General features: G+C 37.0%; 1 protein-coding gene across 2 annotated transcripts; it reads right to left on the reverse strand.

Annotated features, from left to right (window-relative positions):
• Positions 1-58: 58 nt before the first annotated feature.
• fbxo10 (F-box protein 10) lies at positions 59-21,120 on the reverse strand. 2 transcript variants are annotated; one of them, XM_067441810.1, is made up of 11 exons: positions 20,724-21,120; positions 15,829-16,457; positions 12,288-13,103; positions 9,552-9,701; positions 7,879-8,015; positions 7,674-7,744; positions 7,390-7,542; positions 6,741-7,070; positions 5,199-5,509; positions 3,978-4,159; positions 59-2,946 (listed from the first exon to the last, which is right to left on the reverse strand). In XM_067441810.1, the coding sequence occupies exons 2-11, from the start codon at positions 16,417-16,419 to the stop codon at positions 2,769-2,771; spliced, it is 2,919 nt and encodes a 972-aa protein (XP_067297911.1). In that variant the 5' UTR covers positions 16,420-16,457; positions 20,724-21,120; the 3' UTR covers positions 59-2,768. The 2 variants fall into 2 exon arrangements, with proteins under 2 accessions (XP_067297911.1, XP_067297912.1); XM_067441811.1 differs by lacking the exon at positions 20,724-21,120 and adding an exon at positions 17,870-19,460.
• Positions 21,121-24,894: the final 3,774 nt, after the last annotated feature.

Raw genomic sequence — 24,894 nt, forward strand, 5'->3', positions numbered from 1 at the left:
GAAATGACTGTAATTACACCCATGTGTTGTAAATGTCTGGCTTGGGAGCACAATGATTGTTTTTTATGTGAAATTGAAGGAGTCAAATCCATATCTATGCAGTATGCAACTAAAGACAAAAATGACAGAAATTTGTCTGTTTTCAATGATAGCGATTATTTATACTGCTGCACATTAAGTATAAAAACATTACTGTAAAAATAGGCACATTTTAGTAGATACATATTGCACTTAACAAATCAAACCAGCATTTGGTATGAAAACATTACTAAAATAATAACAGCCTGCTGTAAATCTAACCTAAGATGGCTACCTTTCGATTAAAAAGGTCTAGCGTTCTGGAACGAAATCCCATTACAAGACCCCTTATTTTAGTTATGGACTATGTTCAAAACAGCATACTTCCATATTATTCCTGCAGTATTTATACTGTACACAGTGTGCAAAGTTTCAGGATACCCAACCATCTACCACGTTTTACAAGCTATTCAATGACCGTGAAGTTTACCTCCATTTCCAGTATGATGAATGAACCCAAATTACTGCTAAAATGCCTTCAAGGCATTATTTGACCAGACTGCCAAAGGTAAAGGTAAAGACATTTTTACACAAAAAATAATTTTTAAATGGCAAGTTGACAATTGGATGCCACTCACAAGCAATGAGGTCATGTGATGTTTACATGGATTCAGAATAACCTACTGTTTTTTTATACAGTATATGCTGCAGAGTTTTCAAAAAAAAATAGTAAGCTAGGATTCCACTCTGAACATAGCCATGGTCTCTGAGACCCTGTGACTACTTTAGGAAAACTACCTGAAGATTGATTAAAAGGGACAGATAGTCCATCCAAAAATTTAAATTCTGTCATTTGCTTATAGGTTTAAAACTATGAGTGTATGACATTCTATCTGCAGCCGAACAAAAGAATATATTTTAATAATAATGTTGGAAAGGAAACCATTTTTCCATATTTTTTTGTCTATAGTATACAAATCATTGGGGACAAAACCGTTTTTTTTTTTTTACCAACATTGTTTAAAATATCATCTTTTGTGTCCATTTTATTTTTGGGTGGACTGTCACTTTAAATTACAATGCATAATTTCTTTTTATTTCCATACCTTTTAAGGATTCTGACATCACAATGTTTTAAAAGGGGTTTTGTATGATTCTAATATTTAACTGGAGCAACATATGATAATCTTGCTTGCAGTCTCCAAAATAGAAAAACATCTATCAGCAGATTTGCATATCCCAATATTTTGTACAATTCTTCACTGCTATTCTTTTTTAAATAAATGATTAATTAATAGGCTAATGAATCAGTGCTTGTGGGATCTTTAAATGGTATTTCTTCTGATAAGTTATTGTAAATTCTCCAAGGGTTGCCAGGTCACTTGAGAACTAAACCCTTCAGTAATGTGCACGGGTACATGGTTTAATGGGAAAGTTAAATATTGCCACCTGACTGGCCGCATCTCGGTACCCAGTGCGTGCATTTTTTTTTTTTTTTGTCCATTAGAGAATATTAGCAGAAGCCAGCAGGACTACAATTCCCAAGATGCACTAAAATTATGTATCCTCTATTTTAAGCACTGGTTCAGAGAAAGCCACGTGCCACGTCTCTCTCATAATCTCTTCTTTCCCTTGAGTCCTTTTCTCTCTCCTGACTTTGTGTGAATGGCTGAAATGATAACAACAGGCTGTAGGTTAACAGGACAATACAATTCGTGTCTTACAGGATTTCTTTTTAAATAAAAACATTGCTATCTTGATTAGCCTTAACAATAAGAAGAAGAAAAAAAGAGCTTTCCAACACACATGTATTCTGTATTGGATGGGGTGGCAGGTGTCAGCTGGATTTCTAGCCAATCTGAATTAAGGTATAAGATAAAATACTCCAGTCCAGTAAGTTGCTAGTGTAAACTGATCCCAGACCAGCTTCAGTGTTTTGTTGTTTTTGTTTTTAAATGATCAAAAGGGGTCTTAAAGGGTTAGTTCCACCAAATATGAAAATTCTGTCATTCATTACTCATCCTCATGTCGTTCCAAACCCATAAGAGTTTCAGAACACAAATTATCTTTTTGATTAAATCAGAGATTTCTTTGACAGCCTACACAAATACCACTTTCAAGCCAAAAAAGTAGTAAAGACATCATTAAAGTAATCCATGTGATCCACATGGGTAATAGTAATCCACTTTATTTTCATTAATTTCCAATGTGCATTCACGTAACAATGTCCACTCTTTGTCCACGGTTCTCTCGTGAACGTGTGTTGGAGATTAATATTTTAGAAATAAAGAGGTAAATTGTCTTTTTTCGCAAACAAAGCACATGGAGTAGTTAATGCTGTCTTTACAACCTTTCTGAGGATTGAAAGTGGTAGTTTGGTAGCTGTCAATGAATGAACAGAGAGCTCTCAGATTTCATCAAAAAGGTATTATGTGTTCCAAAGGTGAATGAAAGTCTTACGGGTTTGGAACGACATGAGGGTGAGAAATTAATGACAGAATTTTCATTTTTGGTTGAACTAACCCTTTAATCCTTCATTGCTTGATCACCAGACTACTAAACAAGCTACCACTGCTTTTAATAGCATTTGAATGTCAAGTTGGTTGAGGCTGAATCCAAACGTCCATAATCCAACCCAGAATGCTGAAGCAGCGCCTTGGCCTCCTCTATGTTCTTCATGTTGAGAGGGAAAATTGTTATGGATTTCCATCTGATCCATTGTTGAGCCATAAAGCCGAGAATTATGTACCTCATAAAATTGAGCAAAAGATGCTGCCGTTGTTATGACAACCGCTTTCTACAGAGGCAGTGATTCTGTTTGTCATGGTGATGGCAAGGTGAGCAGGGAGTGTGGCAGGGGTCACACTAGAGGGGTTACTATTGTGGGGACGAGGAGGTGGATTTTCCAGGGCCCAAAGGGCTTGTGATCTAAGACAAAGAGGGGTAGAGGTCAAATATATTATGCCATATATTGTTATTGAAGCACTGATTTTTTAGCAACCATTCAATTAGTTTTCAACTTTGGCTGAGACAGGGCCGAAATGATTTACTGAAATGGTGACATTCAAATGGCGCTTCTCCGATGGTGCATTTGACTGTTGCAGCATCTTTTTTATACGCACAATGTGGAGAAGCTACAACAGGTAAACGTGTAGATGATATAGGGCTGAGTATATATTTTTAGTCTATGCTATTTTCAGTTTATACGTGAACTAAACTAAACTAAAACAAAGCATTATTTGTTGAGCATACCGTCCACTAATTTGTCTATGCTTTCAAATTTTGTAAATTTTATAACAAAATTCAATTATAAATGTCAATTTAATTCTCTTTAATGTGACGGATCACTTTAGCCACCTCCCTCCGTTCAACTGATCATCTCTTCCTCTTTACTACTAGTAACAGCTCATGGAAAGATGTCAGTAAAACAGCTTGAAAACTATGTTGTGTAAAGTTAAATTTACCTCAGTAAAAGCTATCCAATGTGCATAGCTCATTTGTCAGCTAGAGAGGAGCATTTTAAATATATGAACTACATTACATATTTATTATTATATATTTTTACTTAAGCTGTGTTCTTCATTATTGAATATATGTCAGTCATGAAAATAAGTTACCATTACAGCCACCATTTAAATTTTTATATTTAAACAACAACTTAGAGTAGAAAGATTATTGTTATCAATAAAAAATTGATATACTACTGCTTTGTGCAATTTAAGCATGTATATAAAAGTGTTGGGTGTTGATTATTAAATGCATTTGATTAATTCACTGATTATGAAATAAACTATTTACGGTTTCAGCTTTCAGCATAATTACTTTTTATTTTTCTGTTTTTTTGTGGAACATCACTATATTATGATTGTCTATTGTAGACATGTGAAACTTGCCTATTTCTGTACTTCTTATACACTACATATATAGAGTTTTGTGTATGTCACATGAGCGTGTCTAACCTGGGTCTGAGCAGAGAGTTGTTAAGTACAACGCACTCCATGTTCTGTGTGTTTGTCCGGATGGGGGTTTTGGTACTCGTAGGGTGGCCCTGATAAACCAGGTTTTCCTGAATCACACCTCGGACCCGCTCCTTAACAGAAATCCCATAACCCCTCAACGGCTGAACGCGATTGCGCAATACCTGCAGAACAAATATCAAATATCAGCATCTGATAGCAGGAGCCTTTTCAGTACTTCAGATCAAACAGTACATGGGCAGTGTCGGAAACCTAAGGATTCCCTACACAGCCAATGCTTTTGTATAAATGTAGGCTTTAGTGATAACAATATAAGTATTTAATGACTAGCTTATTTCTCATTAATACAAAACCTTTATAAAAATGGGGGGGGGGGGGGCATTTATCATTAAGTTTATCTCTTCCAACTGCTTCATCTGACATTCTTTCAACTAACCACCAATTCAAGTGCTCAGGATTGTGGGATATACTATGCAGTAAGAGATATGATGACTTATGTATATTTGAAATAATGATATTTTATAAAATGTTTTTTTATAATTTTTTTAAATTTTGAATTCTTAAGTTAGAAATTATTGAGAAATAGCAAGAACTTTTAAAGGCTAATTATGATTTAAATTAGCCTGGATGCCAGCCGAACTTAGCCCCGCCCACGAAATGTTTAGGTCAGGCGGTTCGTATTCTGACTAGAATTGAGTATGTATGACCACGTCAGGCTAGATTTAAATAACAATAACGATGATAATAATAAATGTATTAATATTATTGATATGAATAAATATGTATTATAATAAATAATTATTAGACAACAATAAAAGTGTATATAGTTAGAACATGACATTATTATAATATTAATAATAAGTTATATCCATATTTTCTATTGTAGTCTAATAACTATTTCAGTTTTATTATTGTTGCCAAAAGTAGAAATACAATGATTAAAAATCAGTTCAGAAAATATTTTTCTTAGGAAAAATCTTAGGAAAAACTCTTTTCAGATGTTGTAACATTCAGTGTCAGAACACTTATTAAAAAAGTATCAGTATCAATATTGGCCATAAAAAATTGTATCTGTTGTTCTCTGATGCAAACACTATATATTTCTGTATATTCCTTGTGAAGACAGGATATTTTAGGTTTTAAACACAGCCTCTGTATTATTTTACTTTCTCAACCATGTGACAGAGATTGAAGCAAACTCACTTTAACATCTGCATTGTCCATCACTCGTATTCCAACAGCATTATTTCCAACCACATCATTTTCCACAATGATCCCATCACCTCGGAAGCAGACACCGTGACAGTCATTGCCGTAAACCCCATTGCCTCGCAGCTCTACTCGACACTCTCTGTCCACGGACACTCCTGTCCAGCCATTACAGAGGACACAGTTTCCAACCAAACGTGTCAGCTGAGCACTCTGAATGATGGATATGCCGGCAGCTCTGTTATTGTTTATCATGTTGGCCACCACGTTCAGAGGCTCACTGCTCTTCACATACACTCCGACAGCTGGAGAAAGAGGGAAGAGAAGAAGAATGAACACAGAAGTGAGTGAGATGTCAGTCTTATCTGAATTTGTATGACAGGGATACTCAGGTGATATATGCATTAGCAAATCTTAACTGCCTGATCTTTTAATTAATTGCAAAATGTAATTATATTATTGCCAAGATCTTTATATAAAGTTGGATATATAAGTGTTCAACTTTATCCGTATACATACAGTACACTCACGTAGGACAATAAATACTATATAGCAAATCTCAATTGCTTGATTACTTGCATACTATTATAGCAAATTGTAAACTATATTATCATTCAGCTGTAATCTTCTAAATGTGACTATAAATCAGGAAGATATTACAAACATTAACATTCTGATATTTTGTTAAGCAAAATAAACAAATACATTTACTTGACTTGATCCCCTTTTGAAGGACTCCATTACTAAAATATGAAGGCAATTCTATATTTTCATGTATAAAGCATGATTATTAAGCATGACATTGTAAAAACTTCCAAAATTTCCACAATTAAATAATTTGTTTATTATTAAAGTATTATCAGAAACACTTAAAGTTAACTTGTTTCATTCATTTTTATGTAGAGTTATGTAACTAAAGAAAATTATTTTTTCCCCAAATTTAAATATACTACACTTTCCACACTAAATATCATTCTAAAACAGCTTCAGAGACTATTGCCTTACAAAGGTCACGAAAACTCAAAGTTGCATGGAAACTCTGTAGAAAGAATCAAATAATTATGATTTTCAACTAGACTTCAGAAAGCAGAATTAACATAATCATCATGGGAATCAGATGAAAAATAGCCTTTTTTACTCATGTTTGTTCATGTGTTTTTATGAAATTGCATTGTCCCCTTACAAATAAAGAAAAACGTAATCTTAATCAAATTAATTTGTCAATAATAGAGAAGAGAATTTAAAATTAACATTGTAAATATAAAGCATAAATGATAATCTATGGAGCCCTGCACATTATTGCCACAAATTAAGAATTAATTCTCACATTTGTATTAATTTCTTCCCTCATTTTAATTTGGTTAAATCATGGCCACGTTTTATCTGAGAATAGTGACAGACCACTCAAAGCATATTCAAAAATGTGCCAATTAGCAGATAAATTAAAACACACAAAAAATGTAACTTCTTAAAATAGCTGTGTAATTTGAATATCCCGATGTGAAAATATAGAAATTATATTTGACAGCAACTAACCTCCATTGTGGCTAATGCAGTTGTTTTCCACTAGGGCAACTGTGATTGGCCGCCGAGTGGAAAAGCGTTCATCTTCACTATCAACATCACTTTCCCATGCCATCAGTTCTCCTTCCTCATTGAAGTTCTCCGGCCCTCCTCGCTCCCTCTCTCCAACCCCGACTCCTCGCTCTCTGTCCTGTAAAGAGCGATAGCCCTCGCGGCTCACTGCAGACTCTGTGTCCTTTCGGCAGAACACAGCCAGCCCGTACATGCGGTTATGGGTAATATGGTTTCCAATGAGCTGAGGTAGACTAGATGACATAACCCATACCCCACAGCCTCTGTTGCCTACAAAACACCAGGGAAGCACACAATTATACAATGTCAGTATTATCAGTATTTGACCAAGGCTCATTGATGCACGTGGGGAGCGAAGACTGACCCGTGTGGTCCGATCAAAGAGACAAGCTACTGTAGCTGAAATTGCTCAAGAAGTTAATGCTGGTTCTGATAGAAAGATGAATACACAGTGCATTGTTTGTTGCGTATGGGGTTGCATTGCATATCTCATAATGTTATGCATTATTGATGTATTTGCAACAGAATGAACAAATTCTGGATAACATTTGCCAAATGCCTTAAATGCAAAAAGCTGAAATATTCACACCGTATATGTGGTTGCCTTCAATGAGACCCCTCCCTCTCTCTCCCACCACCACTCCGTCCGAGTAGCCATAACAGATGAAGTTATTGCGCAGGACTGGATCCCCTCCTCGACGGATATCAGCGCCACCCCACTGATTCTGTCTAATAACATTCTCTATCAGAGGTGAGAGAAGAGCATTTCAAAATGATTTAGCTGTTTCAAGAGCATGAGGAAACACTTGAAAAGAGCATGGTCTACAGTGCTTGAAGCACCTATAAACAATTAAATGGAAAATGGAAACAGACCAGAGATCAGTCCTCTCCCATTCTCATTGACAGCGACGCCTGCTGCAAGACCCTGGAAAATGTGATTTCCACTATCATGAAGACAGAAAGATACAGAAGTCAGATCTTTAGTCTTAATGGTTTCAGGATAACTAATGGGTCTTGTTCTTGTACTTGATTTGCATTAAAACACAAAGACCCCTGGGCCCTGGCCCGCACTGCATACCTGACAACAGGATTGCCATTAAAGAGAATATACACGCCAGCTTCCTTGTTGCCGTAGATCTGGTTGCTGCGAATGGAACCTCTCCCGTTGCCCAGGACAACGATCCCGGAACGCAAGCCACTGTGGATTCTATTACACTACATCCAGGAAAATAGAAGGGAAGGAAAAAATCTGTATGCACAGTATACACATAAAATGTATGGAATAGCAGAAAGTCTGGTAACAATTTACAACAAGGTTTCATTAATTACCACGACTTCTACAGCATTTATTAATCTAAATTAATGTTAATTTCAACATTTACTAATACATTATTGAAATCAAATGTTTGTTAACATTACTTAATGCACTGTGAATTTGTGAATTTGAATGCACATGAACAAACAATGACTGACTTTATATATTAACAAATATTAATAAATACCTTAGCAAATGTTTTGTTCATTGTTAGTTCATGTTAGTACATAAATTAAAGGGGTCCTATAATGCCTCTTTATACAAGATGTAAAATAATGATAAAATGATGTCCCAAGAGTGTGTATGTGAAGTTTTAGCTCATAATACCCCACAGATATTTTTAAAAACATTTTAAAATTGTAACTTTTTAAGGGGTGAGCAAAAACGCAGTTCTTGTGTCCCTTTAAATGTAAATGAGCTGCTGTTCCTGCCCTGTTCTAGAAGAGGGCGGAGCTTCAAGAGCTGGTGTTACCTGAGTTGAACAATGATGAAAAGACTCACTAAGAAATGACAATATGTAGAAGGCAACAGGATGTGTCAATGGCTACTTCATAAATTTATAACTGAAGTGGAGTTAACCATCTTCTTGATTAACATATTCTGTCATGAGTTTATAAATTACTTGTGTAGGAATGTAAAATGCCTTCAGATCCAGAGAATATATGCCACATGATGATAGAACAGGTATAACTAATGTTGTCGTCTTGCTTTTATGACATTTTATTGCATTTGTGTTACTTTCTGTATTGCAATAAATGTGAAGAGATGTAGTAGAGCAGACTCATGACTAAATGTATTCTGCTACAACTCTTCCTTTTCTCTAACGCAGCCCCACATGGCCTCACCCCCTTTGTTCCGTGTACCCAGGGGCACGGTTTGTGTACATTTTAGGGTCAGTGATGTCACTAACCTGTGAAAAAGCTTGTAGTCACTACCAGCCGTTTGTTGTAGTCCTTAAAAAGACATTTCTATAAAATAAAATATCTCCCTTTGCTTTGAACTGTGGGCATCATAACTTTGCAGATGTTGTTTCTGCTCAAACAGCCACATTACACACTAGTAGCTAAAGTAAAAAAAAGAAAAGAAATCATAATCAACCACCCCTTTAACTAATGTTAACTCATGAAACCTTATTGTAAAGTGTTAACGAAATTCCAAAATATCTCCTAGACTTATTTCCACTGCATTAGTTTTCATTTAATTACACAACACAAAATGTTTATCAGTATTTTTGCTTCCTAAAACAAATGTATCTAATTACAAGCACAATTGTGTAAAATATAATTATTTTTAACTGTATAAGAAGTTCATACAGTTTTTTTTACCCCACTGGCAAATTGTCATTTGGGCTGAGAAATAACTATTTGTGATTGGGGTAGGGAAAAACAGATGAACTAACTCTTATAATCTATTTCTTTTGTACAAAAAAAGTGTACCAGTATGATAGGATTAGCCCCTTTGCGGATGTCTAGTCCCGCTTCTCCATTGGAGTGAATGTTGTTGTCAGCAATGAGACCTTGAGCAGAGAGTCGCAGGAACACACCAGACGCCTTGCACCCACACACTTCATTACGCAACATCACCATCTAAACAGAAAAAAAGGAGACGCGGTATAAGAGAGAAAGGGAGAGAGATTCATGAAAGAGAACTAAAACATGAAAAGAAGATAAAAGAGGGAAGATGATCAGAAACTGCAATGTCATAATTAAATATTTTCTTTGATTGCAGATATTATTCAATCAGCTGGTTATAATAGTTGTGCTTCTTGCAAGCATGAAATGGAATGAAAAAATGCATTTCTTAAGAATTTTTTTTGCTGGTGCTTGGCTGTGCATAAGGCTCTGACATGACACTAGGGTGTTATGGATAGTTGTCATGAAGGTGTTATACTATTACTAAGGTGTTTTGAGTGGTTCCTGAGTATCACTATGCAGTTGCTAGGGTGTTCTAAGTGGTCACTTTTTTGTCGTTTTAACATCTGCCAAGTAAAAATTGTAACTCTGGTCACTGCTGCCCAACAACCTGCACAAACTGAGATATCATTCATATCTGTAGGAGATAAGGCTGTAATACACTACACAACCGAAGATCACACACTACCAGACTTTCAAGTCTTTTTCAAATACAACAAACTCACTCAACATGCTTGACAAATGAAATGTACGTGTTCTAAAACAGTTTCAAAATATCAAAGATGTTTGATATGTCTGCCTACCGGTTTCGGCAACTAGCGTCGACTCTAGACAAAGTCATGTAGTGTATTCCAGACTTTATTGCCTTAATACTTTTACACAAATGGCAAGTATAAGCTAATTATATAAAAATTCTGGCCAACAACAATAAGCTAATATTTTAATATTATGGCCTATAAACAATAAATGGTTGATTTTATAAATCTATACTACACTGCCTAAATAAATTAGAAAAAAAATACTAAAATAAAAAATATATGTATATAATTTTAAATGCTACAAGTGAACTTAGTTATCACAACATTATAAATGTACAGTATGAAAATGTATATGGATTTTGAGATGTGCGGAATTAGCGACAGATCTTTTCTTCTGTATTGTGATGTACATCCGAATGTAACAGATTATCGGGGAAAAATGTAGGAGACTTGGTTCATGCATCAGTTTGAGTCATGACCAGAGAGAAGTATGTTGCTTTCAAAGGACTAGTAATGACATTATGGCCCCACATATATTTAGTGTATTTAACTACTATGTACTAACATTTAAAGGCAGGGTAGGAAATTTGTTCCAGAATGTTTTTTTATGCTGGTCATTCACATCCTGATAGCTATCACTAAGTTAAGTGGACAATATATATATATATATATATATATATATATATATATATATATATATATATATATATATATATATATATATATATATATATATATATTGTCTGTGGAAGGCGTAAGATAAAAAAAAGTGTGTCCATTCATTGCATTCAGTTCAAATGGAATGGTACGATGCCCTACCTGCCTGTCAGTATGTGTATTTTCATATACCCCCCCCCCACCGCCCCCCCCCCATTGTACATTGTACTTATATTTTTTTTTAAATACTTGCATATAATTACAAGCTAATAATAGTAATTAATTTATGTAATTGTATCTATAATTGCACTGTTGATCCTTTCTTTACACCTTAACCCAGGGATCCTCCAGAAGGTTCTTAGGGGTCCCCAGAAAATGTCAGATAATTAAAAGACAAAGTAAAATGGATAAAGTTACAATCCAAACAATCTTAACTGTTCTAAAGTTGTCTCTTCTTGTTTGCTATATAAATACTTTTCAGAATGGTATGTTTGCTTTGCATCTGTCTATTGAGTTTTTCTCACTATAGTCCCCTTCATCTTGCTCACTGGGGTAGTAAGGCAGTATTCCTAATGCTGTGCGTGAACTGGTTACATACATTTATTATGAAATGCTTATTTGTGTCATTTTTAATTGAAAATGTTCTTGTTCAGGTTTATCCATCCAACATTAAGTATAGCCTACTTAAATTTAGAAACAATTTTGTCACTATTTATCTAACAGTTTAAATGTTTTTTCATACATTAAAATATAGATGGATTTTAGGGGGTCCCCCATAAAGGTTCATCATATTTGGGGTCCTTGGCATCATAAAGCTTGAAAACCCCTGCCTTAACCCACCCTTAAACACCTAACTATACCATAAAACCAGTTGCACCGCAGAGCTGCATTATTTATACTCTGAAGGGAAATCAGAAAAATAAAGGCTTACTGGTAACACTTTTTAATAATGGTCATTTTTTAACATGGTCATTATTTAACTAAATTAGTTAACATTAACTAATCATGAACTGCACTTATAAAGCATTTATTTATCTTAATTTCAACATTTACTAATGCATCATTAAAATCATGTTAACATTAGTTAATGCACCATGAACTAACATGAACAAACTATGAACAGCTGTATTTTTATTAACTAATTTGAACAAAGATGAACAAATACAGTAACAAATATACTGGTCATGGTAAGTTCATGTTAGTTAATACATTAACTAATGACCATTATTCTAAAGTGCTACCGGTTTACTTATAGTCATCTCTGCACATTAAACTTGGAGAAGGAATTTTAACGTTGACACAATAACACAGCTTTAAAAGGCATGAAGATGCATGTTTTACACACTTTGGCATTCTGGATGCAGCGCACTGCATAGTTGAGCCCCCTAAACACATTGGCCTCCAGTCGAGCTTGACCATGATTGCACAGATGCACACCGCCTTTTCCATCCCGCAGCAGACAGCGGCGCAGCAGGCAGCCTTGAACCAATGCGGCCAAATCCCGTGCCTCTGCATCCCTCTGCAGCTCTGCAGACAGACTCAACAGTGCAGGAAACGCAGAAGATTCAGGCATATCCGCTTTGGAGAGATGCGCTAATCCGTGCTGGTCGTATGAAAGCTTTAAACCTGTGCTTTTCTCGCCATCTAGCACATCATCTTCCTCACTTGACTCACTTGATGTTTCCATGCCATCCTCCTCAATCGTTGTACCATCCTGCCCTGGAAGAAGACCATCTCCACCTTTCTGTTTTGCCCAGTTTGTTTCCCAATCTACTTCCTGTTTACTCCAGTCCTTCATTGTGTTTACTCCTTCCAAGGGTGTTTCTCCATGACTACCAGCACCCATGCTGTCTTTTCCACCCTGGTTAGATATATCAGTTGACCCATTACTAGTCATCATAGTGAAGGTCTTGGCCAAGGCGACTAGGTGTTTGAAGGCCCAGTTTCGTTCAGAGACCGGAGCACCTTCCACAGTGACAGAGGCGGAATCGCCCCCTGAGAATTCACAGCTGTCCATTAAACTGATGGCCACTCCCAGAAAATGGGCAGAGCTGCCCTGGGCAAAAGAGCAGAAACGAGCCTGACACGTCCCTGGACCCCGGATATGCAGCTGACAGCCCTCGAAGTTGCAGTTGTCCAACTGGACATGACCAGAAGACGTCTACGCAAGAAACAAGAAAAAAATATGTAACTATAGCACTATAGGAAAACCGACAGTGTTTTCTGTGTAAAGCCTTTTACAGAGTGGAAGGGACAACCTTCAGATAAAAGAGATGATGACAAGCAATATGATTAAAGGAAGTGCATGTAAAATTGTGGCCAAAATTGGTACTGCAATCACCATCCCCTCTCCCCCTCCCCTCTGACTCGAGGTTGCCAGATATTCTGCAGGATCCAGCAGGAGCGTTTGTAGCTGCAGCTGTGGTAACTAGAGCAGAGCTGGCAACCCGGATGCAGAAACACTACTGACTTTGTGATTGTTCGAAAGGTGGAGGGCGGAGCTTCCAAAACACAACATGTCAACATCAACATCAGTTGAGGGCTGCAACAACAACTTTTAAATGACAATATTCTGGCCGGACTACTGTTGTCAGTGATATAAGTATTTGAAAATAACATGATTTCTTAATGTCTAGTGACATATCAGGGCCATGAAAAATGTATATCAGAGCTATTGAAATATATTTCTTACATACAGTTCCTTTAAAGGAATAAGCTTTTCTGTAGAGCGTGGTGCAAGCAACGTCAAGGTTATGGGTTCGATTCCCAGAGAAAGCAAGAACTGACAATAATGTAAAAATGTGTACATTTAAATGCAATGTAAGTCACTTTGGATAAAAGCATGTGCCAAATGCATAAATGTAAATGTAAATGTAAATGTAAATGAATAAATAGTTCACCCAAAAATGAAAATTCTGTCATAATTTTCCTCACCCTCAAGTTGTTCCAAACCTGTATAAATTTCTTTGTTCTTCTGAACACAAAATAGGATATTCTAAAGAATGTCTATATCCAGATTTTTTTTTCCTACTATGGAAGTCAATGGGGTCTATCAACTAATTCCCCATATTCTTCAAACTATATTTTTCTGTGTTCAGCAGACAGAAGAAAAAAAAATCATTCAAGTTTGGAACAACTTTAGGGTGAGTAAATGATGACAGAATTTTCATTTTTGGGTGAACTATCCCTTTAATGTTTAATAGACAGATGATAGACGGAGAAACAGATACAGGTCCTTCTAAAAAAATTAGCATATGTGATAAAAGTTCATTATTTTCCATAATGTAATGATAAAAATTAAACTTTCATATATTTTAGATTCATTGCACACCAACTGAAATATTTCAGGTCTTTTATTGTTTTAATACTGATGATTTTGGCATACAGCTCATGAAAAACCAAAATTCCTATCTCAAAATATTAGCATATTTCATCCGACCAATAAAATAAAAGTGTTTTTAATACAAAAAAGTCAACCTTCAAATAATTATGTTCAGTTATGCACTTAATACTTGGTCAGGAATCCTTTTGCAGAAATGACTGCTTCAATGCGGCGTGGCATGGAGGCAATCAGCCTGTGGCACTGCTGAGGTGTTATGGAGGCCCAGGATGCTTCGATAGCGGCCTTAAGCTCATCCAGAGTGTTGGGTCTTGCGTCTCTCAACTTTCTCTTCACAATATCCCACAGATTCTCTCTGGGGTTCAGCTCAGGAGAGTTGGCAGGCCAATTGAGCACAGTAATACCATGGTCAGTAAACCATTTACCAGTGGTTTTGGCACTGTGAGCAGGTGCCAGGTTGTGCTGAAAAACGAAATCTTCATCTCCATAAAGCTTTTCAGCAGATGGAAGCATGAAGTGCTCCAAAATCTCCTGATAGCTAGCTGCATTGACCCTGCCCTTGATAAAACACAGTGGACCAACACCAGCAGCTGACATGGCACCCCAGACCATCACTGACTGTGGGTACTTGACACTGGACTTCAGGCATTTTGGCATTTCCTTCTCCCCAGTCTTCCTCCAGACTCTGGCACCTTGATTTCCGAATGACATGCAAAATTTGCTTTCATCCGAAAAAAGTACTTTGGACCACTGAGCAACAGTCCAGTGCTGCTTCTCTGTAGCCCAAAGTGGCTTGACCTAGGGTCTAGGGAATGCGGCACCTGTAGCCCATTTCCTGCACACGCCTGTGCACGGTGGCTCTGGATGTTTCTACTCCAGACTCAGTCCACTGCTTCCGCAGGTCCCCCAAGGTCTGGAATCGGTCCTTCTCCACAATCTTCCTCAGGGTCCGGTCACCTCTTCTCGTTGTGCAGCGTTTTTTGCCACACTTCTTCCTTCCTACAGACCTCCCCACTGAGGTGCCTTGATACAGCACTCTGGGAACAGCCTATTCGTTCAGAAATTTCTTTCTGTGTCTTACCCTCTTGCTTGAGGGTGTCAATGATGGCCTTCAGGACAGGGTCAGGTCGGCAGTCTTACCCATGATTGCGATTTTGAGTAATGAACCAAGCTGGGAGATTTAAAAGCCTGAGGATTTTTTTGCAGGTGTTTAGAGTTAATTAGTTGATTCAGATGATTAGGTTAATAGCTCGTTTAGAGAACCTTTTCATGTTATGCTAATTTTTTGAGATGTTTGAGAATTTTGGGTTTTCATGAGCTGTATGCCAAAATCATCAGTATTAAAACAATAAAAAAAACTGAAATATTTCAGTTGGTGTGCAATGAATCTAAAATATATGAAAGTTTAATTTGTATCATTACATTATAGAAAATAATGAACTTTTATCACATTTGCTATTTTTTTGAGAAGGACCTGTAGATGGATAAATGATGGGCGGATACTTTTGAAGTGGCTGTGTGTGCTAGTGGAAGTATCAAGGCTTACCTTATAAACCACTGGTGAAAACCATGCAGGCATGAACACCAGATTGCACAGTCTTGCCGTCGGGCACTGTTGATCAAAGCTCACCAACAGTGATACGTCCCCCAACTTGCCCATTCCAACAATCTCCACAGGGACCTTGAGGGACACCTCCACCTGTTCCTCATATACACCTGCATGGAGCACCACCTTATCATATGGCCCTGCTGCAGCCAGCGCCCCCCTGAGAGTCTCATAGCCGCGCCCTGCCACCGTGCCGACATGCCAAACCCTGCGGTCTTTCCTCCGGCGGAAAAGGTGGAGGCAGGCAGACGAGTGGAGGTCCGAGCCGTTCTGGGTCCAGGTTCGGCTGGCAAGAGCATGCTGACGGAGAGCCTCTCTCCAGGACACCGGGGGCAGATGGGGGCGACGGGGCCAATTTGGGTGGCGACATTCAGGGCATCCTAGACAGAGCTGCCGCCAGCGTGTGCTGTCCAAGCTCAAAATGAGTTCCCGCCAGGCTCTGCACACCAGACAGCATCGACCCAGATCTGGCAGGGGCAGGTACGCTAGGATGAGGCGCCAAAGCTCGACAGGCAGACTTCCCACATCCATATCTGTCAGTACCAAGCTACCTCAACTGGGCAGATCACCTTAGTGTAAAAAGGGCAAATGCATTTGTTAAATAAAACTAATAACATTGTAATTACAGTTTTCTTTCTTGTATTGACATATTTCTTATTGAAACAAGCCTGGACAGGACATACTGAAGTAACTCTTTTTTTAATGTTTTAATTATTATTTAAAATAGGCTTTAGTAATGAAATATAAATTACTACATACAGTTATGGGATGCTTATGAAATACTCTAACAGATGATAGACGGACATGATGCATATGCACTACAGTTTTTGTAAATCCGTTCAAAAGTTTGGGGTTCTTAAGAGTTTGTAAGACATGTTTTTAATAGAAATCTCTTATGCTCACCAAGGGTGAATTTATTTGATCCCAAAATACAGTATATATTGATACAATTTTAAATACATCTTTTCTATTTTAATATGTTTTAAATGCAATGTATTCCAGTGATGGCAAAACTCCAGTCTTTAGTGTCACTTTATCCTTCAGAAATACATTTTGATATGCTGATTTGGTCCTCAAGACACTTCTTATTATCAATGTTGGAAAAAGTTGTGCAGCTTAAATAGGCGGAAACCACTGTGCATTTTTCAGGATATTTTGAACAGAAAGTTTAAAAGAACAGCATGTACAATGGCCAAGCCAAAAATGGCTAAATATTTTGTGGTCTTTTAAATGGTCTTAACCCTTTTAATCACAAATCACTGGTCAGGAAATTACCAAGAATTGCACAAATACTGTAGATAAAGTAACTTGGCACAGAATAGCCTTCCCCTTAGTTTTCTTTAAACATTTAAGCCGTGTGAGTAAACTTGCAGACAGCTTTTTACAGAAAGTCAGTGAGTCAGTGTTGTTTCACTCGATGTTGATGGCTTCTGCTTATGAGTAGTTGAAAAGTGTTTCCCAGTTTGTTTAAGTTTAATGTCACTCCAAATATTCACTACAGGATTCGAAACAAAAACATGAGCCTGATGGACTTCTTGGTTGTCTTTGCACTTTGGGCAGAAACATTGTCTTATTGGACGATAACTGATCATTCCTTCTGTAATTAACTTTTCATTTGTGGGAAGCAAGCCATTCTGTAATATTCTCCTGTACTCCAAAGCATTAAATTACTTTTCACAGTGAAGTCGCTCACCAATACCAGTATCTAAAAAGTTGCATACAATGACCCCTCTTCTTCCATGTTTCACTGTGGTACAGACGCATTTATTGTTATATTTTTTCACCAGATTTTCAAAAACACCACTCGTTTCATTGCGCCAAAAACTTTTATTCTGTCTTTGATGTTTTTCTGAGACAGCAATGGCTTTTTAAAGGTCCCATTCTTCGCGTGTTTTCGAAGCTTTGATTATGTTTACAGTGTGCAATATAACATGAGTTCATGTTTCGCATGTAAAAAAACAGTATTTTTCACACAACTTACTTGAACACTGCTGTTTTCTCTGTCCTAAAAACGGCCTGATGATTTCCTTGTTCTATGAAGTCCCTCCTTCAGAAAACGTAACGAGTTCTGATTGGGCTAGCGCTTCCTGTGTTGTGATTGGACAGCAGCTTAGCGCACTTTGCCCGGAAAGGTCCCGCCTCTTACCATAACGGGGAGATGCAAGCGCTGAATGCGCGCTCTTCTCCACGTGGGAGAGCAACAAAACCATGCCCCCTATTTTGCGTGTTCTTGTGGGCGGAGGGTTAGTCAACAAACTGTTCTAGTGACGTCATTCCTGCAGGAAGTGCAGGGGTGTAGTCCAAACCGGCCGTTCGCTGTAGGCTTTGAAAGGGAACTTCTGTTAAATAAAATATCTCGCTTGGCATTGAACTTTGAGCTTTATAATTTTACAGGTATTATTTATGCTCTAACAGCAACATTACACACTAACTAAAGTTTGAAAGATGGAATTGCGAAGAACGGGACCTTTAAAGGTGTCATGAACTGGCTTTTTAAAAAATATATACTGTTGTCTGAATGTCAACTAATGACGTTTGTGTGGTTTTTACATTCAAAAACATCATAACTAATAAGAAATAGGCTATTTCCTACACTGGTTTTGAGGCTCTCTCCTGAACGCTGGGTTTTGATGGGCGTGACGCACTGGAGACTTGGAAGTAAACGCCCACAGCTAGGATTGGATAAGATTTGCATATTTAATGAGCTTAAGCTCCCCTGTCAGTTCAGTGACAGAGGAGAGAATGAGGGAGAATCGGCAACCAAAATGATTATCTCAATCACAGGGCTCGCATCTTTATCAAACGAACACAATGTTTTATTTCTCATCGACCCACAACTGATTCCTATTATTTTTATATTACACATAGCCAGCAAGATCGGACGATATAAGAGCGAACCGCGTGCACACGCACACGTTCGGCGCATGCACCACCCTTCAGATGTCAACTTGAGAGAGACAAAAAGGGAATAGCAGAACAAGAATAGAATACTAACAGATTAATTGGCCTGCCGGGCTTTGCGAGCCCTGGCCCATACATGTCTGAGTCCAGTGTGCTAAAGTTATGTTCTTTTAGACACGTACACATAAGCAAAACGATCTATAACAATGAAGTACTATTGCATATAAAAACACGGTTTACTCTGTGTGTTGCACCATTCCTGTCAGATCCAAATCCAGCATCGACCGGAGATTTGTTTACAAACAATCCCGCAGTGAACTGAAGTGAACATGTCTTCCCCATGTGAGATGGAACTTCATTAAAAAATAAAGTTTGAAGCTTCGAAGGAAGCTTATGCAGCGACTGTGTTCTTCCAAAACCAGGAATAGTGCAATATCTTAATCTTCCTCTGTATATATGTTGACCAGCTTGCACAAGCCCTCCATGAGTCGGTGGGCGAGGCTACTGAACTACATACGCTCATTATTCTGTAGAGGCAGTGTTTCCTTGCGCACTGACGTCACCATAAAGCACAGGACCATTTGCTGAGCTTGGTGTCTATAAAAGCTTTTCTTTGACTAACAAGAAAGTTTTCAGCTCTGAAACATAAGAGGATATTCTTATATTACCATGACCTTTTATATATCAAAAGCTCATGAGAAAGTTGATTCCTCAATTCATCACCCCTTTAAGTAGTGCATTTGCTTAAATTATGCTAATTTCAAAATGCCAATTTGTGTAAAAGCTTAGTATTTGTTTAGCCATTTTGAGCTGGATCTATTTTTTTGCACAGGAGTGTATTTGTAATTTTACTGACCCAAACTTTTGAATGGTAATGTTTCGGCTAAAAGTTCATTTGGTTCAACCTTTAGGAAAAGCACAGCTATCACATAGCCTACCTCTAAATTTGAATCAATGGAACAGGAATTAGCTTTTAGTATTTTTTGCTGAAAGTTTATTTTACTATAAGATTATAGATAACATTAAAAATAGTGTTGGTAAGAGTGACCATATTTTGATTACTGAAAACCAGGACACTTGGCCTGCCAATGAAATACTCAAATGACACTCGAAATTTACGCAAATATTCCTTATTCCTTTTAATACATTTAAAGTATGCCCCATCATATGGATAGACAATTGTTATTGTTAGGGCCATATTTTGGCCACCCTAGTGCTGGTAGTTTGCTTTTAGTACTCTTTGCAATATTGTTTTGTTCCATGTCCCTGTCACCACATAACTAATTTTGAATATTTTTTGAATCAAACATAATTTATATAAAAAAAAAAAATAATAAAAAAAAAGATTTATAGGGCTGCATAACATGCTGAAAGGTTATTTCACTATAGGACATATATCGCTAAAAATTGATAATTTTATGGGGGGAAAATGGAAGTTTGCTTTTAGTATTTTTTGCTGAAAGGGTTGTTCACTATATGATTACAGATATAACAATAAAAATTGTGTTGGAAGTTTGCTTTTAGTATTTTTTGCAATATTATTTTTGTTTGTAATTCGTCCATGTTGTCAATACCTAAAAAGAACATTATTCATTACCGAAAACAGAAGAGTTCAAATGCAATCTAGAATATATTGATAAATTATGTGCAAATATTGTCTTTTTGCAATCAAATGTATACGCAATGCTAACATATTTTTGGCAAAGAGACAGTCCATCACAATGCCCTGACCTGCATGGAATAACAAAGCAACACAGGACGCAATAAGAGCGCACAAAAGAAAATTGTCTTGAATTCGACTTAAGCTCAAAGGAAAGAGGGGAAACGGCAAAGGAAAATAACATCCTTGGTTTCTGCAGCAACTCGTATCTGCGTGACAATGTAACGATGCTCCCATCTGATCAGCGCAATAAAAAAACAAAAAATGAGCCTACCTCTGACAATACTGTTTCCAGCAAGCATTTTATCAGGTGTATAGCTCATCGTGGTAGTTTTTCTGTTAGATTACGAGCAGAAACCAAACACCCATCCGGTGAAAATCTCGTATTTCTTGGCGTATTTTCCTTGTTTTTAAAGGCGTGGAAAACAGGACTCGCGTATGTTCATTCAGAAGGCGGGGGATGTTCTCTTACGAAGGACAACAACTTTTCCCTCCTGTCTGACACAGTTGTTAAGCAACATGGCTTTTACTGTGCAACAACAATACACGTGATATTTAGCTTTCGACCCCCTACTCCCTCTCTGCCTCTTCTGCACGCGCATCATGTTGGCAAAGCAGATGATCAAAATCACGCACCGCTTATGTTGTGGCAATTCGTGTCTTGTGACTAACCGTTAGACTAGCACACATACCACCCAATATGTGATTATTTATTAGCAAGCTACGTCCGTCTTGTAAGGGGTTTTTAGATGATTTGTGTAAAATATAGATTTTACTATATGCGTGACAACTCAAAAATCAAACCTTGACATACAGAAAAAAATCTTAATATCTCCAATTACTGCCTAACAGTTACACAGGAAATGACAAACGTTTGTCTTTCAAATTAAAAGTCTCTGTTAGTCCGCAGAGCTGCAGTAAAACCTCAATGAAAGTGTAGAAATGTAAACCAGAAAAACATACTCTGAGAAGGCATCTTGGAATAAATTTTAATAAACAAAAATTGTGATCAAATTTTATTTATTGGGTAGCTACAGAAGTGAAAAAAATGTTAGAAAAACCTTAACAAAACTGACACATATGCCAGCAGTGGAAAAACTCCCTTTTTATTTTGAGAACAAAAGCAGTGCTGTGAAACATCAGTTACAGTGTCTGTCGGAATTGCGTTTGTGTATAGCCTTACCCACAGTCCAAAATATCCCCACGCATTTAGCTAGCTGGCTGAAGTTCTCAGGAAGAATGTGGGAAGAATGGGGAAAACTCATGTCTTATACCCCCTCAAACCCCAGGGAATTTGTTAGATTCTCACCTCAATCTACATCACCTCTAATTAACCCTTGATGGCATTTCCACTTTATTCAAAAACAAAACTTTCAATCAACAAATAATGCTATACCCCATCCATAGACGTCGACATGGGGACAAGCAGGGGACAAACAGTATCATTGTTTAAAGGCACAATATGTAAAAGTTTTGGATCTAAAAAACACTAAAACTGTTATTGTTGACTTGTGCACCTGCAGTTAATGTTTTCAAGAATGTTTAAATCCAGAGAAGTTAGCAATTTTAACCAAGGGAGAGTTGGCAGGCCAATTGAGCACAGTAATACCATGGTCAGTAAACCATTTACCAGTGGTTTTGGCACTGTGAGCAGGTGCCAGGTCGTGCTGAAAAACGAAATCTTCATCTCCATAAAGCTTTTCAGCAGATGGAAGCATGAAGTGCTCCAAAATCTCCTGATAGCAAGCTGCATTGACCCTGCCCTTGAGAAAACACAGTGGACCAACACCAGCAGCTGACATGGCACCCCAGACCATCTGTGGGTACTTGACACTGGACTTCAGGCATTTTGGCATTTCCTTCTCCCCAGTCTTCCTCCAGACTCTGGCATCTTGATTTTCGAATGACATGCAAAATTTGAGCAACTGTCCAGTGCTGCTTCTCTGTAGCCTAGGTCAGGCACTTCTGCCACTGTTTCTGGTTCAAAAGTGGCTTGACCTGATGAATGCGGCACCTGTAGCCCATTTTCTGCACACGCCTGTGCACAGTGGCTCTGGATGTTTCTACTCCAGACTCAGTCCACTGCTTCTGCAGGTCCCCCAAGGTCTGGAATCGGTCCTTCTCCACAATCTTCCTCAGGGTCCGGTCACCTCTTCTCGTTGTGCAGCGTTTTTTGCCACACTTCTTCCTTCCTACAGACTTCCCACTGAGGTGCCTTGATACAGCACTCTGGGAACAGCCTATTCGTTCAGAAATTTCTTTCTGTGTCTTACCCTCTCGCTTGAGGGTGTCAATGATGGCCTTCTGGACAGCAGTCAGGTCGGCAGTCTTACCCATGATTGCGGTTTTGAGTAATGAACCAGGCTGGGAGTTTTTAAAAGCCTCAGGAATCTTTTGCAGGTGTTTAGAGTTAATTAGTTGATTCAGATGATTAGGTTAATAGCTCGTTTAGAGAACCTTTTAATGATATGCACATTTTTTGAGATAGGAACTTTGGGTTTTCATGAGCTGTATGCCAAAATCATCAGTATTAAAACAATAAAAGACCTGAAATATTTCAGTTGGTGTGCAATGAATCTAAAATATATGAAAGTTTAATTTTTATCATTACATTATAGAAAATAATGAACTTTTATCACATATGCTATTTTTTTGAGAAGGACCTGTATATATATTTTTGAGGTCCTTCTCAAAAAATTAGCATATGTGATATATATGTAATTTGTTACATTTATATAGAGCTTTTCTAGGCACTCAAACTTTACATATAGAAGGGGGAATCTCCTCAACCACCACCAATGTGCAGCATCCACCTGGATGATGCGATGGCAGCCATATAGCACCAGAACGCTCACCACACACCAGCTGATTGGTGGAGAGGAGAGAGAGTGATTAAGACAATCATTATATGGGGATTATTAGGATGCCATTATGGACAGGGGCCAAATGAGCAAATCTAAAAATTATATATATAGGTCTTGAAAATATTGAATTCTTTTTTGCTCTACAAAGTGTTAGCCTACTTCACTCAAATGAAAAATGACATTTAAAAAACAAAAGTGCATATTATCATTGATCTAGAGCAAGTGGAGTGACTCAAAACCATTTTTTGTTCTGAAGGGTCTTATATATATCCACTTGCGCTAGATGAATGATAATATGCATTTTTGTTTTTTAAATTTATTTTTTCTTTTGAGTGAAGTAGGCTAACACTTTGTAGAGCAAACAGAATTCAATATTTTCAAGACCTTGCCTTTTATTCCTGCCAAGAAGGTCAATTCGGACATGCAGATTGTCTGCAGCCAGGAAAGACAAAAACTAAAGCCTTTTACTCAATCTTTTTTACTCTAATTTCAATGGAGGGCCAATAACACAAAAACACAATAACAAACTCCTTAATTGGTGTTATCTGCAGTTGTCCCACCTTGAAGTTTTCCAAGAACTTGTTCAAGGCTACAGACAACGAACACACTAGTGAATCTATTGAGAAAAGTATCCAATTATCAAACAAAAATGTGTTTACTACAGAAAACTAGAATTCCCATTATATTGTATAAAAACATCTTATATGAGCTAAAAACGCCTTATATGGTTTGATATAGTTTATGTTCCAAATTTCCATTAGTGTTTAGTGTGCATCAATATAGGCTATATTTCCATAATTTACAAATTACAAATAATATATAATGTAAATCAGTGAGATTTTCATAACATTATTGCAGACTACCTGCAGACTATAGCAGTTGTCACTCTGTTTCTCCCAATTATATGTTTTATTAAAATACAACTTTTATGATCAAAGCTAATTTCTAGGAGTAAAACACAGAATGCAATGTTGATTGCGAGATCAAAAGGCTGTAACATTATTTTTTTCCTACAAAAAATAAGTAAATAAATAAAAATCAAGTAAAGTTTTAGTCCAGTAATAATCTTTAAATATCAGCAATATAGTTATTCTTATGTTAGCTAAAAGAAATGTGCAAGTTGAGTTATGGCATGTGCAACCTGAACAGACTTTACTAAAGTATCAATCTCAGATGACATTGTTTCCAATATTTTGATCGTGTTGATCATTTAGAGGCCTTAGAAATGAATGTAGCCTGTCAAAAACGATACAGGCTTTTAATGGGTTTAATACGCTTCAATTTTGTTTATATTAATGTATAATATATCATTAGACAGTTATTTTATTTTATTTGCTACCCTTTTACAAAGATAGTCTGCTTTGATTAATAATAATAATAATAATAATAAAAAAATAAAAAATTATATATATATATATATATATATATATATATATATGTATATATATATATATATATATATATATATATATATATATATATATATATATATATATATATATATATATATATATAGAGAGAGAGAGAGAGAGAGAGAGAGAGAGAGAGAGAGAGAGAGAGAGAGAGAGAGAGAGAGAGAGA

Source organism: Pseudorasbora parva, chromosome 4 (genome assembly GCF_024679245.1).
Source record: "Pseudorasbora parva isolate DD20220531a chromosome 4, ASM2467924v1, whole genome shotgun sequence".
NCBI lineage: Eukaryota > Metazoa > Chordata > Actinopteri > Cypriniformes > Gobionidae > Pseudorasbora > Pseudorasbora parva.